The sequence below is a fragment of the Erpetoichthys calabaricus genome, chromosome 1 (assembly GCF_900747795.2).
Source record: "Erpetoichthys calabaricus chromosome 1, fErpCal1.3, whole genome shotgun sequence".
Classification (NCBI taxonomy): Eukaryota; Metazoa; Chordata; class Cladistia; order Polypteriformes; family Polypteridae; genus Erpetoichthys; species Erpetoichthys calabaricus.
This window is the reverse complement of record NC_041394.2, coordinates 91,562,963-91,581,561: the sequence shown is the minus strand read 5'-3', so window position 1 is coordinate 91,581,561 and position 18,599 is coordinate 91,562,963. Positions and strand designations below refer to the sequence as shown.

The following is an 18,599-nucleotide window of genomic DNA, read 5'->3' as shown; positions in this document are numbered from 1 at the left end:
AGCATGGTTGTGCTGAATGGCCTGTTAAAGTCAAAATTATTCTAATGAATACATCTAGGTAAGAAAAACAGAAGTTTCAAGGTAAGGTTGTTACACTTGCTAATCATGTCACCGGTGAGTGTAGACGTGCAGCGTATTGATTAGCATATGCAAGTACGAATTTCACTTTACTCTGTACATTTGGCAATATTGACCCTACGAACTTTATAAACCCATCTGTGTCTAATGATTGATTATTTGTTTCTAAATATTCCACTGTTGTATTGTGTAAAAATATTTTTTATTCTGCCACCTGTGTCTAACCCTTTATCCTTTTTACATTCCACTTTGCCACTGTAACTTGTAATTGCTTCTAACCTTATGCTCTCCACGGAAAATGTCTCTTTATTGCTTTAGGGAGCATCACTATAACTTGCTTCATAGTTCTCTTGTTTGCTTTTGTTATTTTCTTTAGATGATACAAATCTTCCTAGGATCCCTGGTTTTCATGGAGATGGTCCCATAATGGTTGGAACATCCGAGGATACTGCAGCTGCCAACATGTTGGGCCTGCCATTCTGCAAACATCCTGGTGACACAGAATCCCCTCAACAAAGTTTGTGTAATTCAGATGAGCTCTCAGAACACGAAGTAAAAGAAGATGGCAATCCTATTAAAAAACCTAACTCCAGCAAAACCAGTCACGATCAGACTGCAGCACACGTGATACCTGGCCAGGTGTGTGCAAAGTGACATTTCTGTCTCTTTTTTGTACGTGTAATTTAGCATAGAGAATGGAATGGAAAATTCTTTTTAGGATTTCAAAGGTGCAAAGGATCTGGATCTAGTACTTGGTTTTATTCACTGCATTCAAGGAAATAGACCTGTAGTGATGTTTAAAAAGGTTAAGAGAGTAATTTAGGAGTTCATCCCCCATGCCATCTACTTGTATGTTTCTGGTAGGTTTACTCTACACAGCTTTTGCTATGTCATTGTGGCCCATTACTGAACAGAATTAAACATAGCATAAGACAACATTCTGTCAAAACTTGCACTGAAATGGAATTGGAAAAATAGAATGGAAAACTTGTACCATCAATTATTCTAGTACATTAGAACATTTCATACTTATTAGTAAAATGATGGTAAAGCAATATTACTGCACTCTTAATCAGAAAACACAAAAAATGTAAGATAAATTGCAAAGCAGGTATGTACAGTATGTCCAAGTTATACTTAAGTATTCTGTAATTTTTGCTAATTGCACATTACCTTATAGAGTTAGAACAGGCATAATGATGGCACGAAAGCCCACCACTAACTGATGATTAATCCCTCAGCAGTGACATGCTATACTTTGAAATAGCACAGCTGCAGGGCATACTTAGGATGCTGGGAATTACAATCAGTGATTTGTCTGTATAGTAACTTACGTGTAACTGAGTTTATTGCACTGCTACACTTGCTACCAGGTTACATTCAGTGATACTTGCAAACAAAAGTACAAAATGATTGAAATGATGAAAACATGCATACACAACTGTACTTTTCCTCAAAATTAGTAACTGCTGCTACATATTCAACAGCTTTTTGTGCTAGTTCATATCTATGGGATAGGCATAAGTCCAGATGACCATAACCAAGGCCCTTCTTGATAAAAATAGAGCTCTTTCAAAACAAATTTTGCTACAATTGAAATAGTGGACAAAAATATTTGTGACAACTTTTGCATGTGAGCTGTTAAATGTTTTAAGTGCAGCTATTGAAAAATGTAAATATTCTCAGCTTACTAGTGAAAAATAATATGTCTAAATCTATTTTTGCAATTGCAGTACAAAAGTATAGTGGATTTTTACTTGTCATATACATAAATTCAAAGCAGCCTGATAGGCAGTGGCTCCCTGCAATCCTGAACACATAATTTTATTTATTTATTTTTTAAAGATACAAACTCTTTGAAAAGTGTGAGCTTTCTTTCAGCTTTTCCTTACACCAGCAGGGGGTAACTGTCTTCAGCCTTATTGTTTCACCAGAGTTAAAAGATGTCCTGTACTTTGCCTATGATTACTTAGTGCACACATACTTTTCACTTTTCTGCTGGAGTTGTAATTTAAAAACATTGGAAAAATCCCATTCATGTCATTCACTCTGCTGAGTTTGGAATGTTTAAAGTGTCTTTTTGTTTTTCTTTCCCAAAAATGTGCTGTAAATTAGCTATGCATGGATGTGTGTGAGTTTGAGAGGGAGTATGAGAATGTTCCCTGGCATCCTGTTTAGAATTGGTTCCTCCCTTATTTCTGATCCTGCTGAAATGGGCTAATTTTACTAATCAGGCCCATGAGGAGCTATTTGTTGTAAATCATTCTGTTACTTCTCCCTTGAATATGAATGTTAGGTATCACTGGAATATAAATAACTGACATTTTGAGCACTAATGAACTTTCATCAGCCTAAATTTGACATACAGTACTTAATGAAGGGAGTCACCACTTTCATACAACACTATCATAAAAATATTAGATTCACCATTTACTCCCACTCCTACAAGCGATTAATAATTAATTACATTTACAATGCATCCAGAAAGTATTCACAGCGCATCACTTTTTCCACATTTTGTTATGTTGCAGCCTTATTCCAAAATGGATTAAATTCATTTTTTCCTCTGAATTCTACACACAACACCCCATAATGACAACGTGAAAAAAGTTTATTTGAGATTTTTGCAAATTTATTAAAAATAAAAAAAATTGAGAAAGCACATGTACATAAGTATTCACAGCCTTTGCCATGAAGCTCAAAATTGAGCTCAGGTGCATCCTGTTTCCCCTGATCATCCTTGAGATGTTTCTGCAGCTTAATTGGAGTCCACCTGTAGTAAATTCAGTTGATTGGACATGATTTGGAAAGGCACACACACCTGTCTATATAAGGTCCCACAGTTGACAGTTCATGTCAGAGCACAAACCAAACATGAAGTCAAAGAAATTGTCTGTAGACCTCCGAGACAGGATTATCTCGAGGCACAAATCTGGGGAAGGTTACAGAAAAATTTCTGCTGCTTTGAAGGTCCCAATGAGCACAGTGACCTCTATCATCCGTAAGTGGAGGAAGTTTGAAACCACCAGGACTCTTTCTAGAGCTGGCCAGCCATCTAAACTGAGCGATCAGGGGAGAAGGGCCTTAGTCAGGGAGGTGACCAAGAACCCGATGGTCACTCTGTCAGAGCTCCAGAGGTCCTCTGTGGAGAGAGGAGAACCTTCCAGAAGGACAACCATCTCTGCAGCAATCCACCAATCAGGCCTGTATGGTAGAGTGGCCAGACGGAAGCCACTTCTTAGTAAAAGGCACATGGCAGCCCGCCTGGAGTTTGCCAAAAGGCACCTGAAGGACTCTCAGACCATGAGAAAGAAAATTCTCTGTGTGAGTGCAAGGCGTCACGTTTGGAGGAAACCAGGCACCGCTCATCACCAGGCCAATGCCATCCCTACAGTGAAGCATGGTGGTGGCACCATCATGCTGTGGGGATGTTTTTCAGCGGCAGGAACTGGGAGACTAGTCAGGATAAAGGGAAAGATGACTGCAGCAATGTACAGAGACATCCTGGATGAAAACTTGCTCCAGAGCGCTCTTGACCTCAGAATGGGGCGACGGTTCATCTTTCAGCAGGACAACGACCCTAAGCACACAGCCAAGATATCAAAGGAGTGGCTTCAGGACAACTCTGTGAATGTCCTTGAGTTGCCCAGCCAGAGCCCAGACTTGAATCTGATTGAACATCTCTGGAGAGATCTTAAAATGGCTGTGCACCGACGCTTCTCATCCAACCTGATGGAGCTTGAGAGGTGCTGCAAAGACGAATGGGCGAAACTGGCCAAGGATAGGTGTGCCAAGCTTGTGGCATCATATTCAAAAAGACTTGAGGCTAATTGCTGCCAAAGGTGCATCGACAAAGTATTGAGCAAAGGCTGTGAATACTTATGTACATGTGATTTCTCAGTTTTTTTTTATTTTTAATAAATTTGCAAAAATCTCAAGTAAACTTTTTTCACGTTGTCATTATGGGGTGTTGTGTGTAGAATTCTGAGGAAAAAAATGAATTTAATCCATTTTGGAATAAGGCTGTAACATAACAAAATGTGGAAAAAGTGATGCGCTGTGAATACTTTCTGGATGCACTGTATGTAGCACTTTTCTAACATAGACAGTGGGGAACCACTTCAACCACCACCAATGTGTATCATCCACCTAGATGATGTGACAGTAGCCATTTGTTGCACCAACACACTTGCCAAACATTAGCTATTAAGTTATGAAGGGGTGAGAGAGATATTTAGCCAAAAAGAGACAGAGGATGATTAGTGGGAAAAATTAACATACCATGGTGGGCAATTTAGCTTTGACATTGGTAAACACCCTACTGTTCTCTAAAGATTCCCAGGGATCTTTTATAACCACAGAGAGTCAGGGCCTCAGTTTTGTTCCTCATCTGTAGGATGGTTCCAATTTTTATACAGTATAGTGTCCCTGTCACTGCTGGACCCTAAAGTCGTCACCTACACCTCTTCCATCAGCAACCAGAGTTTGTCCTAGATGGCCTCCCATCCAAGTACTGGCTAGGCCCAAAAATGTTAACTTAAGGTGGATTATCTGTTCTGAAATGCAAGTGATATATTTTCTGGGTACAAAATTACATTATATTTTGTTTTTGTATGTGTGTTTGTTCAACATGCATGGTCTTCGTTTTAAGTAGATCTGTACAATATGTGCAGCATAAAGCCTCTTTAGTAATAACAAATAGTTTTTTCAAGTAGTATGTGAAATGCACACTATTTGTACTTTTAGGGTCCACTGTATAAAGCAGCATCACCTTTAGTTCAGTGTTTCCCAAAGTAGAGGCTATGGGTTCACAAAATAACTGGTAAAATTTAGTAAGTCATAAATACCATATATATTTAGTATAACAATGGTCTAGTTATTCTCTTCTCCTTTATTCTCCGTTTCACTTATTTTAAACAACTACCACTAGACATCTGATTAGAATGTCAACAATATTGTCCTTTATTAAACAAACCAAAGGTGTTAAACGACCTAAAACTTTGCAGATAAAGCAGCCGTGAGTGCATGCAGAGTCATTAAGATATCCCACAAACACAATTTTCTGGCAGCCACTTAAAACCTGACTGATTGTCAACCTGTGCTGCTCTGTCTTGCGTGTCAGCTTGTAAGGGGAATACAGTAATCTAGAAAACTTGATTTTTGTCAAATGATGCTGAAACCCCTTGCCCTGAGCATTAGCACACAAGGTTACATTTGTGCCAGTCACTCCCATAATGTCCAGAGCTAATAGAAATCATTGGGAAGCCTTGCATCAGTCATTTTGTATACAGTATACTGATGTCAGTCCCATGAACATCAATCAATCAGTAGTCTGCTCTACTCAGTTTCACTGAAGCTAGTTAGCTAGTGGGGGGGAAAAATATCTCCAAATAAAGGATAGATTCTTGGGTCAAGTGTCTACATCATGAAGTGAAAATAAGCCAGCTTCATCTAAAAAAGAAAAATATGATGACAGTTATGTAGAGTTTGGCTTTGTGAGTCATCATTCTTAAATCTGATTGCTATTAAGACAAAGTGAAGGGCACGTTTGCATGTGGAGAATGTTAACAGAGTCTGCCTGTCATTCATCATTCCCAGTATTGAGAAACTATGCAGGCCAAGAGAAGCACACCCATCTCACTAATTTACCAGGTACATGATCATTAAAAGTATTTGCAAAAATTTGGTGCAGTGCAGTTCTAAAACTAAATAATCTGAAAAAGGTCTTTTACTTTCAAGAGTTTTTTGTGTTTTGTTATAGTAAATTATTTGCTTGGTGTTTCCCTTTAGATAGATAGATAGATAGATAGATAGATATACTTTATTAATCCCAAGGGGAAATTCACAAAATTATTTATTTATTTTAAATTAATTATTTAAAATTATTTAGTGGGGTTTTGTAATTTTTTTTCCCCACTACTAAAGTATCCCAGATCTGAAAAATATTTGAGAACCCCTGCTTTAGGCAAGTATCCAATAAGACTGACAAAGTCTACTTGAAAATTACATACCAACTGAAAATCGGTGTTTGAATCAGATTTGATAAAGTGTGTACTTCCATTCTGTTTTTAAAAATCAAATAAGTTTTTCAATTTTTTGTTAAAGCTATCTTTCCTGGCTGTAAAACATAAAAGACCAATAGCTCTCTATTTTACTTTTTTGCTCAGATGTCCACTGCAGAGCACTGTGAGGCATCACCCTCATTAAGCAGCTCATTTGAGTTTGTTGACATAGACGCGAGCCTCTCTTCATATGAACCTGTACGCCCTCACTGGTTTTACTGCAAACAAACGGATTTCAAAGACACTTGGGTGCCATTTAGTAAAGAAGATTCACAGAAGCTTGAGGAAGCATTTAACTCTGGTAAGGTTTATTTAGAAGTACCGCATTTAATGACAGGTTTTCTCTCTCAGATGTATGTGAACTTGTCCATATTAAATTCTTTTTGGGGAGACTGAAAAAAGTTGCCATGTAATAATACTTTTCTTTTTTGAATTCTTATATTATGATATGGTTTGAATTTTAAAGTAAATAATTAGACCTCCGATCTCCTGCCTCTATCCGTGGGTAACATACATAATTAAAAAAATACTTAATTTTGACAAATGAAAATTTAAAAATTTTGCACCAAAGTGGATGAACTGAAAATTGTTTGTATTTAAATGTTACAATCCATTTTTTTACCAGTCACTAAAGATATGTATGTTCATCTGGAACAGGTCTACCTAGCTAGGATGTGCACAAAACAATACCCAAACCTTAGCAAAGCTAAGTTATTATTATATTATATATATATATGGAAGAGAAGGTCTGTGATAGATATATATACAGTGATCCCTCGCTATATCGCGCTTCGCCTTTCGCGGCTTCACTCCATCGCGGATTTTATATGTAAGCATATTAAATATATATCGCGGATTTTTCGCTGCTTCGCGGGTTTCTGCGGACAATAGGTCTTTTAATTTCTGGTACATGCTTCCTCAGTTGGTTTGCCCAGTTGATTTCATACAAGGGACGCTATTGGCAGATGGCTGAGAAGCTATCCAGCTTACTTTCTCTCTCTCTCTCTCTCTCTCTCTCTCTCTCTCTCTCTCTCTCTCTCTTGCGCTGACGTAGGGGGGTGTGAGCAGGGGGGCTGTGTGCAGCTGCTTCCTGAAGGACATGCTGCACGGAGCTTCGCATACTTAAAAGCTCAAAGGGCACGTATTGATTTTTTTTATCTGTCTCTCGCTATCTCTCTCTATCTCTCTCTCTGTCTTCCTGCTCCTGACAGAGGGGGTGTGAGCTGCCGCCTTCAACAGCTTTGTACCGGCGGTGCTTCGCATACTTAAAAGCCAAAAAGCCGTATTGATTTTTTTTTTGACTGCTTGCTTTGCACTCCTTTGAAAAGGAAGATATGTTTGCATTCTTTTAATTGTGAGACAGAACTGTCATCTCTGTCTTGTCATGGAGCACAGTTTAAACTTTTGAAAAAGAGACAAATGTTTGTTTGCAGTGTTTGAATAACGTTCCTGTCTCTCTACAACCTCCTGTGTTTCTGCGCAAATCTGTGACCCAAGCATGACATTCTAAAAATAACCATATAAACATATGGTTTCTACTTCGCGGATTTTCCTATTTCGCGGGTGGCTCTGGAACGCAACCCCCGCGATGGAGGAGGGATTACTGTATATATATATATATATATATATATATATAATTAAATGACTTTATACAATCAAGGTGGAGGAACATTTCCACCCTATGAAATGTGCTCTAGCCTTCAGCAGGGCAGAGGTCTTGTACCCACCAAGGACACCAGTGATCAACAGGGTGCATGTAACTAAAACCAAAATTTTGAAGCATTTTAAAGAAATTATTTATTTCATGTTTTCTTTAAATAGTGATACCAAACGTACAAAACAGGTGATGATTTGTAAATATGTATGTGATATTTTTACCTATGCTTTTGAGAAGCATTTGTGATTTGTAATATAACAGGAGTTTTTATATTATTATTCTTTGCTTTACTGGCAATTTTTTTTTTCTTTCTCACGTAAAGATAATTTGTGTGATTTAGTAGACCATCAGTCTTTCTCCTTGTTTCCCAGAAAGTGATATTTTCCTTAGACATTTTTGTCCCCTCTTATTATCCTTTAGCAACAGAAGGCTTGGAGAAGGTAATTGTTTCTACGGAGGGAGGGCGATATGACGTGCATCTGGCAGACAGAAAGCAGTACCCGGTGTACTGGGAGCAGGCAGTCTCGGAGGTCAGAAGGTGCAGCTGGTTTTACAAAGGTGACAAGGACAAGTTCATTCCCTACCCCGAAGCCATAAGTGACCAGCTGGAGGTGAGTTGTTTCTAATCTGTCTTTGTGAGGCTGTATTGAGTTTGGAATAAGACGGTTAATCTTGGGGCATGTGGACTAAAGAGAGGTCAGTTGTGACTTTTTTATGTGATAGGATTACAACGCCTCTTCAGAATGCCTTATTAAGAAAGACTAATTACTCACATCAGTCTGATTTTAAATCCATGGTACTGTTAACATTGGACATTTTCTGTGTAATTAACCCATTCAAATTGTTTTTACGCTTTTTTTAATCTTAAATTGCTGGAAGATGTTTAATATCCAGTTCTGCTTTGATAGTAGGATTAGACTGTTTTTTCTGCCTCTTCTGACAGTTTCTGGTTCTGTATGGCAGTTTATAGATAGATTTGCTATAAAACAGATTGGATAAGCTTTATATTTACATTTTAGGTTATAGAAAATTTTTACAAATCTGAATAATTTTTCTCCTTGACTTTAATATCTTAATTAATTTGACTATGAATATTGTATTCCTGCAGGAACATTATATGATTGCTGTGACTCTAGATGAATGGAGAAAAAAAGTCGAGTTTCCAACAGGAGAGACATTTATTCTCCATAACCCAAAGGTTGGTAGTATTTTTTTTTTCTTTTGTGACTTTTGGGGATCCACAACCTCAGCTGGAAGTATGAAGCTTTTGAACTGAAAGAAGGCCAAGAAAATTGTAAACTCTAGCTGTTATTTGACCATTTTATTTATTATATATTCTATACAAGTGTCAAGTCAAGTCAAGTTGGGGAGCATGCACTGGTACAGAGGTCATTAAAGGCCTGGATGTTGGTTTTTATCAGGACACTCACAAGCTCAGACTCCTCATTCAGTTTCTTGAGCTCCCTGATCAGAGCCTCCATTGGCTCCGCGAAGATCACAGCATCATCAGCAAAGTCAAGATCCGTGAATCTTTCTTCACCAATAGATGCCCCACAGCCGCTGGACCCCACAACCTTGCTCAACACCCAGTCCATACAAGCACTGAACAGAGTAGGAGCAAGAACACACCCTGACGAACCCCAGAATCAACTGGGAAAAACATAGAGGTTCTGCCTCCACTGTGCACAGCACGCACAGTACCAGTGTACACGCCAGCCATGATATCCAGCAACCTCGAGGGGATCCCGTGAACCTTAGGATGTTCCACAGGGCAGCCCGATCAACTGAGTCGAACACGTGCAAAAATCGACAAAGGCTGCAAAGAACCTGTGCCGATATTCGTGTTTGCGCTCCATGAGAACCCTCAATGCCAGGATGCGGTCGATGGTAGACTTCTTAGGCATAAAACCAGACTGTTCCAGTCACTGGTAGGTGAGCAAGTGATCACAGATCCTATTGAGGATGACCCCAGCAAGGACCTTACCTAGAACCAAGAGCTGTGTTATCCCACTGTAGTTGCTGCAATCCTGGCAATCACCCTTCCCTTTCCAGATAGGGATGACAAGTCCCGTTTTCCAGTCAGTTGGAATGATGCCAGTCTCCCAAATGGAAGCAAAGATTGCTTGCAATGCCAAGAGGACAGCCTTACCACCAGCCTGGAGAAGTTCACCCCGGATGCCACAGATCCTTGCAGCCTTTCCTCCCCTCAGCTGGTTCACCACCCGTGCAATCTCAGTGAGATTGTATACAAGTGTACACAAATATAAAGTAAAATTAAAATGGTAAAAACATACCATTGCAATTAATCAAACTGAATGAATGTTTAAGAAATAATAATTTAGTTGGCACAGTAGTGCATTATCTACTTTACTATTTCAGTTTCTGTTCTGTCAGCTGTTTTTTATTTATATTTATCCTCATAATAGTAATACATTGTATTTATAGACTGCCTTTTCCATGCAATATTCAAAGAGCAACAATAGAAACAGAAGAGCCAGGTTCAGAAAACAAAGTAAAGCCCTAAACAGTAAAAACTGGAATGAACATGTGTTATGTGCTCAGTGCTGCAAGTCTGGGTGATGTTTTAGCAGAATTTTAAGGCAGTTGAAAAAAGTGAATTAGAAGGAGAATCTCTGTGATTTATGTGAGCTGAATAAGAAAAAAAACAGAATCAACAATTACCTCTGTGTTTTTTGTCACAGGTGACCGGAGGTATGATTGTGTCATTACTTAGTAGAAAGAAGAGAACTTCATTGTTAAGTTGGTCTTTCCTGTCAGTTAGGATGGGCCCTGTTTCATTTCAATTTAGATTTAACAAGTTGTGTTCCATCTAGCATAATGCTCTTAACCTGCTTAATCCAATTCAGGTTGGGGTGCAGGGCAGTGCCTATCCCAACAACTTTAGACGCAAGACAGTAACCAACATTGGACACTGCTAAAGTTCTTTGCAGGACCACGTTCACATAATCTCACGCTCCCTTTCACACTCTGAGCTAGTTTAGAATCGTCCTAAATCTAATCTGTACATTTTGGGCATTGTAGGACAAAAAAACTGACTATATGGATTGTATTAACTGGAGTTGGAGCAATACAATGCTATGTATTCCATTAAAAAATTAGTATTGCCAAGGCAAGTATGGGCCTTGAGATCTCTGTTGAACACCAATGTTTAACTCTGAAATAAATCTGCAGGTCATTAACAAAAAGATTAACAACTCCAAAGCTACAAGTAATATTGCCAAGGGGAAATGTGTACCTTTAGAAAGAAAGGACCTGCTGAAGAACCCCTCATGTGACTGACACTAAAGAGGACCTGGTTTTGCTAATTCTGACAGAGTATTGCTTGTTACAGAGGTAAGAGTTGAAACAATGGAATGCAGTAGAAGGTCTCCATTCTAGACAAATAAGAACTCATTAACTGTACTAAATGCTGAGTTCTTGTCTAATTATTGACATCATGTTAATTAGTCCACATCTATTGTGAATTCTTCCTCACTCTAAATAGAGACATTGTACAACTGTGATGCACTTTTAATACCATAAGTTTATCAAAATATTACAAATTTGCTAAGATGGGATGCCATAGTTCCTGTTTTAAATATTTAATCCCATTGATCTTTTTGAACTGTATAAAGGTGGGGTGGAGGCGAGCAAAAAAAAATACATTGTAATTTCTTTTTTCATGAATGCAATTTAAATTTAACATATGCTACTTTTAATACATGTGCATGGATACATGTGCAGAAAACTTGATTTATTCTTCCGCTAAAGCAAAAGCTGAGCATAGATTGGATTGTAGACCCCTATTTGTGTGTCCACATATTCTAGGGAGGGAATAGGTGGCGCAGTGGTAGTGCTGCTGCTTTGCAGTAAGGAAACTGTGGAAGATTGTGGGTTCGCTTCCCGGTTCCTCCCTGTGTGGATAGCGCTTTGAGTACTGAGAAAAGCGCTATATAAATGTAATGAATTATTATTATTATTATCATCTTCACAGTTGTGAGTGTGTTTAGGTCCAGAATGTTCTCATCACCAAAGAGGGCCCGCTACTTTACTTCCCTTCTGTATGCAGACTCTGCTTCATTCCTTAGAAGTCCAGTGATGGTTGTGTTAACCACATATTTGAGGAGTTTGACGGAGGGGTCCCTAGAGGTGCACTCATTAGTATAAGTGAAAAAGTGCTCCCTAGGGGTCACCAGTATTGATATTGCGAGAGCCAGAGGGGAGTTCACATTTCTATCTGCTATTTCCTGTTTATCAGGAAATTAGTACTTCAGTTACAGGAGGGGTCAGGGCCAGAAAACTGAGTGAGTGTAACTTGGAGGAGTTCTGAGATGATTGGATTAAATGCTGAAGCTCACAAACAAAATCCTTATGTAGGTCCAAGGAATGTCAAGGCGTTGCAGGATGTAATGCACACCCATACCAACTGCTTGTCCAATCACCTGTTTGATCGATAGGCAGACTGAAGGGGTCCAAGGGAGATAGCTTATAACACCAGCGTCTCAAAAGTTTTCATGACCACAGTTGTCAAAGTAACAGGCTATAATCTTTCAGTCCTGCTATGCTGGATTTTTTTTGAATGGTATGATTGTGGCTTTTTTGCAGCATAACTGAATTTAGCACTATGCTAATGATTTGTTAAAAATCATGTAAAGACAGAGGCCAATTGATCGGCACAGCTGTTCATGCAGGTGGGTCATACATCATCTGAACCTGTTGCTTTCTTAATGTGTTGTCTCCTAAAGTGTTAGCACATATCCTCTTCACAGATGTTTAGTGCAGGTAATGCAGATTAAATGGTAAAATATGTTGAAAAGAAGGTTGAATTTGCTTGCATACCGGTTGCAACATCATACTCCTCAAACCTGCAATAAAACATGTACAGGTTGTCAGTCTATGCAACGTAGGGGGATGGTTTCCTGCAGTGGGTGATATCTTGAAGGCCTTTCCACACCGATGCAGCATCACTGGCTAGAAACTTGTTTTTCAGAGTACCTGTTCTTAACCAATCATATTTCTTTGGCAGTCTGTTCTTTTCCTCCCTAAAGAGTATTCTGACCCCAATTTTATAGACCACTTCCCAGGTTTATTGGCCTGAAGCAGTTGCCTATGTTTTGCTGAGAAAAATGGTTTGTTGTTAAATTGTATCCAGATATTGGTGGAGACACATGTGCATGTTCTCTCAGAAGTTAATAGGATTTGACACATTTGTCTGTTGGCTTGTCCAACTTCAAAAACACCCTAATCTGTACAGTCAAAGTAGGCCTGCAGCTTCCATTTTGCCTCATTAGTCCACCTTCTCACAGTGTTAATCACAGGCTTAGAAGTCTAACTTATTGCTATAGTTTGGAAGCAGATTATTCAAATAGTGCACAGGGGAACTCTTGATAAGCATGCTTTAACATTATGTAACGGTGGTCCAGTATATTTCTGTCTCTGGTAGGGCACTTAATGGGCTGTATAATTTTAAATAGTTTGTGGCCAAGATTTGCCTTGTTTACAATCACCAAGAATAATCGGAAGCAAGTTTGGGTAAAATGCTTCATGCATGGTATCTGGTCAGCACGTTGTTACAGCACCCTACTCATATAGCCTTGAGGTAGAATATAATCGCCAACCAGAACAGACTAGGGAAACTCCAGTGTAGAATAAAAAGGCTTAATTAACAAAAATATTTGTAAATCTGGGTACACTTTACCTAACACTGTGACGTTAGTTCACCAACCTTTTATTAATAAAAAAACAAATTCTGCTTCCCCTTGTTTTCCCTGATGGCTTTGAAACAAGGTCCGCTCTATGAAGTTGAAAACCTAGCAGATGTAATACATTGTCCGGGATGGATTAATTTATCATGGACAATGTATTTGTTGATGACCAAATGGAAGACTGCCTAAAGCTTGCAATTAGTAGCTACAAATCTAACTGCTCAAGATTGGCTGACCCCTTTAAATGCAAATCAATAGAATAAAGTATTCATCTTATTTTACTAAGTATTACTATGTTGAAATTTTTAAATTATTAATTTTCACAATAATTCAAAGGTAATACATATAATTGATAGGTATATGTAACAAATGTTCCCATACATGCTGTTTTACTGGTTGATGGATGTTGCTGATTTATCAAATGCAAGAAGCAGGTCAAACTATAAAACTGTGGGCATTCTTGCGATTATTTTAACATATATTTAACATGTATTTTCTGTGCAAAACCATGCACATGGCACTTTAGGTTTTACCAGATCCACATTGAAGATGAAACTTGAAGCTAGTCCAAAAAAGACGTTGTCAAAGTCTATACAAAGATTCTGTGGTAAAAATATCATAAAATCTCAGCCTGCTTTCAAATAAAACAACAAAGATCCACAGCCACCAACTGAGTTAATTAATGATACCCATGTCCACAATCCTGTTTTTGTACTGTTTCCATACTGTTATGGTTATTAAAATGACTAATTGAACTGCCAACAATGAGTCAAATCCACAATATGTTTGTTTAATTGCAGAGCCATTTTACTTTATCTTAGAGCATGGACGTCTACCAGGTAGAGACATTATGACCAACAAAGTACAAAAATAAATACACCTGCACTGTGCAGTGTTAAAAAAATTGTTTTGGTCGGGTGAAGTTTTTCACTTATTAATAAACAATCCAAAACAAGTTTATAATATATATATGTGTGTGTGTGTGTGTGTGTGTGTGTGTGTAATAAATATATATATTTATATATAATATACTGTATATATTGCAGGACCTAAAGGATCTCTTTGCTAACGACAGCACTAGGGGGACCTCCACAATATTAGGCAGGTGGTTTTAGAGTTTTGGCTGATCGGTGTATGATTCTTTATCATTTATAAACATTGTAGATACAATTACAATTTTAAGATATTCCATTGATGATGTCACTTTAGGTTGGCTTTCTTACCTATCGTTCAGCATGAACACATTTTTTGTATTCATTTGTGTTGTCTTTGGTTTGTTGGTTCTTGATTATAAGCAGTTTTAAGCTTCTTAGAAGACTAAATATATTAACGTTTTTGTTTCCCATCACCAATCAGACCAAGAAAGAGTCATTGGCAGAATAAATGTCTTATTTTAAGAGGAAAATGTTGCACTACCCTTTAATAACCAGATTTGAAGAGTCAGTGCATGATATTTTGAATTTAGCCCTAAAATTGTTTTTACAGCTCATCATGCAGTATCAGCCCATGGGGTTTCAAGATGAATGGGGCTCATCTCCAGTAGAGCAGAGTCGCCCCAGAACAGTGAAAAGAGGGGTTGAGAATATTTCTGTGGAGATTGCTGAAGGTATTGTATTTGTTCTTTGGTATTCTTGATAATGAAGATCCTTCAAAAAAGAAAACAATTGTCTTTTAGTATTTGTGAACTGTAATTGTAAGTAGCCACAATAACACTCTTTTTTTGAAAAATTAAAAGAAAACTCGTGATGTGACTACAAGACCCAGTTCTTGACTCTTACTAAAATACCCTTTGTTTTCTGAGTTCTCTTAAATACTTAGTCTTTTTTTCCTTATTAATACAGAATGATTAAAATAATTTGCTGTGTTTTGTTTGTAAAGGAGAACCAGAAAAGGTGGACCACTTGGTTTTTATGGTTCATGGGATCGGACCAGCATGTGATCTTCGTTTTAGAAGCATCATTCAGTGTGGTATGTGACCTTCCAAGAATTAACAGTACCAGCTGACATTCTTTTATTATAATGAATACATTTTCTTATTACACCAAGGATTAATGATAATGAAATGTTAATACTTTTTTGGCAAATTTTCTTGCCAGTACACCCTTTTAAATTGATACTTCTTTTCCTTTTCTGAAGCTCCTCTTGTGTTCTTTCCTTTGTAGTTAATGATTTTAGGAGTGTTTCACTATGCCTGCTGCGGACTCATTTCCGAAAAGACAATGATCAACAGGAGATTGGAAGAGTGGAGTTCTTACCAGTCAATTGGCACAGTGCCCTCCATGGAGATGCCACAGGAGTTGATAAGTATGTCCGCAGCATTTGCCCTCTTTAATTTATTTTATAGCACACTAAATTGATTTGTCACTTAATGTGCAACTTACATTTCTCAACTGAAAATGCAGTCAAAGTGTATACACTGTATACAAGGAGTATGAAAGTGAATTACTAAGTTACATAATTTATAAAGAGGACTAGGAGACTGGGTGGCACGGTGGCACAGTGGTAGCGCTGCTGCCTCGCAGTAAGGAGACCCGGGTTCGCTTCCTGGGCCTCCCTGCGTGGAGTTTGCATGTTCTCCCCGTGTCTGCGTGGGTTTCCTCCGGGCGCTCCGGTTTCCTGCCACAGTCCAAAGACATGCAGGTTAGGCGATTGGCGATTCTAAATTGGCCCTAGTGTGTGTTTGGTGTGTGAGTGTTTGTGTGTGTGTGTGTGTGTCCTGCGGTGGGTTGGCGCCCCTGCCCGGGATTGGTTCCCTGCCTTGTGCCCTGTGTTGGCTGGGATTGGCTCCAGCAGACCCCCCTGACACTGTTCGGATTCAGCGGGTTGGAAAATGGATGGATGGACTAGGAGACTAGACTGTACTATGCTACAATAGTGGAAAAAGTTATCTTTATAATGCACAGCTTGTCTCAACACTTTTTGTCTAAAGAGAATTACATCTGTACTACACATCAAACTAAAATGTGATGGGGCAGTATACTGTGCAAAACATATTACAAAGAAGAGGTGAGAAAAAAAAACGCTGCACTTGAAGAACTTCTTGGATCGACCACGGTGTGCTCCTGTTCTCGCTTACTAGAGCTTTTAATCCACCACCAAAAAGGATTAGAAAGAAAACCCCTTGTGAATGTTGATATTGACCATGACAGTATCTGTGTGTACATTGTAAAATAGTAAAGAGTAGCATATATATTAATAGATTCAATTGCTTACCTCAATTATTAAATGCATTTGACCAGTTTATTTTATAATAGTCTATATTGTGTTTTTTCCTCACTAGTAATGTACTAAAAATTAAAAAAAAGTTCTGTAATTGAGGATATAAAGTACTAGTAAAGTAGAAACACTCAGTTTAAAATATTTAACGTCTGGTCTGGTACTCATGATGGTGATTTTTATACAGATGTTTGTGGTTCTATTCAAGGCCTAAAATGTCAGCTTATTTTCAAAAACCCTGTGGGATAATCCATGGCGTTTCTACTCCTTGAATATCCAATGAATCCGAGAGCGCATATTGTTTGTAAGAATAGATAAATGGCAGCACAGACCTCATTTCCTGATGACAACTGCAAAAACCAACTTCACATGCAATAAGTTGAAGTCACACGTTGCAAAGTCAGTTCGCTGCAGCTAATTCCCTACGACAGTGCAAACCATGTGCATCATTTTCACTCTTTTTTTTTTTTTTTGGTGAGCCTATGTAAAAGGCATTTATCCAAAGTTGTAACTGTGATATTTAATAATGTTATTTGAGCTTTACAAAGTCCTAGGCGCAATAGGCTGCACAAGCAGTGACACTGCCAAGCTAATTAGAAACAGAATTAAAATGTGTATCAGAATGAACTCTGCTAATGTAAAGGCAACCCCTCTTCTTACATCGTTAAGACTGCTTAGGGTATTATATTACAGAAAGCCATTTCACTTGATATGTTGATCAAGCAATTGTTTTTTTAGTGAAAACTATATCTTTTTCAGAACTTTTGTTTACCAATTCAGATGTTTAAATCCTTTGTAATCTGTACTAACTCCATGAACTTGGTGCCCATACATTCCTGACCATAAAATGAATACAAGAGACTTAATAAGGTACAACAAAATAAAAGTTAACAATGCTCAGTTGTGGAATATTTATCTAACTGCTTGCTACTTTTTTTTCTTTCTTTTTTTAAGGGATATTCAGAGAATTACATTGCCCAGTATCAGTAGACTCCGACACTTCACAAACGATACACTTCTAGACTTGTTCTTTTACAACAGTCCCACCTACTGTCAGACAATTGTGGATACGGTATCCTCCGAGATCAATCGACTGTACAGACTTTTTCTTCAGAGAAATCCTGGATTCAGTGGTGGTGTTTCCGTGGCAGGCCATAGCCTAGGTAAGTTCAAAATTTATATAGTGTATTTGATAGGTAGTGTATTTGATAGGTTACATATAAGTGTAAATTAATTAGTATCTTGCAGCTTTTTTGAACTGAACATAGTGGGTACAGCAAATAAACAGGCAGCAATTGATATGGTATGAATGAACATTTCAGCAGCCAGGAGTCATACAGTGAGTATGCAAAGGAAGTGAGTAGTGCAAAGGAAGTGAGAATATGAAGATTCCAGATAGACAATACCATCAACTCTCACCATATTCCATGGGACCCTCTTCTCACCCCTAATTATTTTAGTCTAAACCAAAATGTTTTTTTACAAATTTGTTCATTAGTATCTTGTATGAAGCAGACATTTTTTGCCTCCGCAGATCTGAATTTTCTGTCAGTTCATATGGATTCTTCTTACTGTATATGCTTGTAGTTTGATTTATGGCTAAGGATTTGGACTGTTACAGTCCCCAGCATTAGATCATTGCGGCCTTGAACAAGCTATCTAAACTGCTTCTTTGCCAGTTATGAAAGTTTAAAACCTTAAGTTTTTCCTTTTCTTTCTTCAGGTTCTCTCATCCTCTTTGACCTTCTCACCAATCAGAAGAATGCAGAAAGTCACAAAAATCCTCAGGTAGGATGGGTTAGGGTACTAGTACAAAGTTAATGGAAGCTTGGTAGTTATTATTGGCCATTTTACCTTAATCCTCAATTTAGTTTTCCATTT

The 18,599-nt window shown here is 38.1% G+C and overlaps 1 protein-coding gene across 3 annotated transcripts in view; it reads left to right on the top strand.

Moving 5' to 3' along the window:
* ddhd2 (DDHD domain containing 2) overlaps positions 1-18,599 on the top strand; it is a 60,176-nt gene that overhangs the window by 12,533 nt on the left and 29,044 nt on the right. For all 3 annotated transcript variants that reach the window (XM_028803412.2, XM_051922058.1, XM_051922053.1), the window contains exons 2-10: positions 455-717; positions 6,246-6,441; positions 8,218-8,408; positions 8,906-8,995; positions 14,988-15,108; positions 15,381-15,470; positions 15,665-15,806; positions 17,673-17,881; positions 18,442-18,506. In XM_028803412.2, coding sequence (XP_028659245.2) covers positions 455-717; positions 6,246-6,441; positions 8,218-8,408; positions 8,906-8,995; positions 14,988-15,108; positions 15,381-15,470; positions 15,665-15,806; positions 17,673-17,881; positions 18,442-18,506 — 1,367 coding nt within the window. The remainder of the gene's footprint in view (positions 1-454; positions 718-6,245; positions 6,442-8,217; positions 8,409-8,905; positions 8,996-14,987; positions 15,109-15,380; positions 15,471-15,664; positions 15,807-17,672; positions 17,882-18,441; positions 18,507-18,599) is intronic.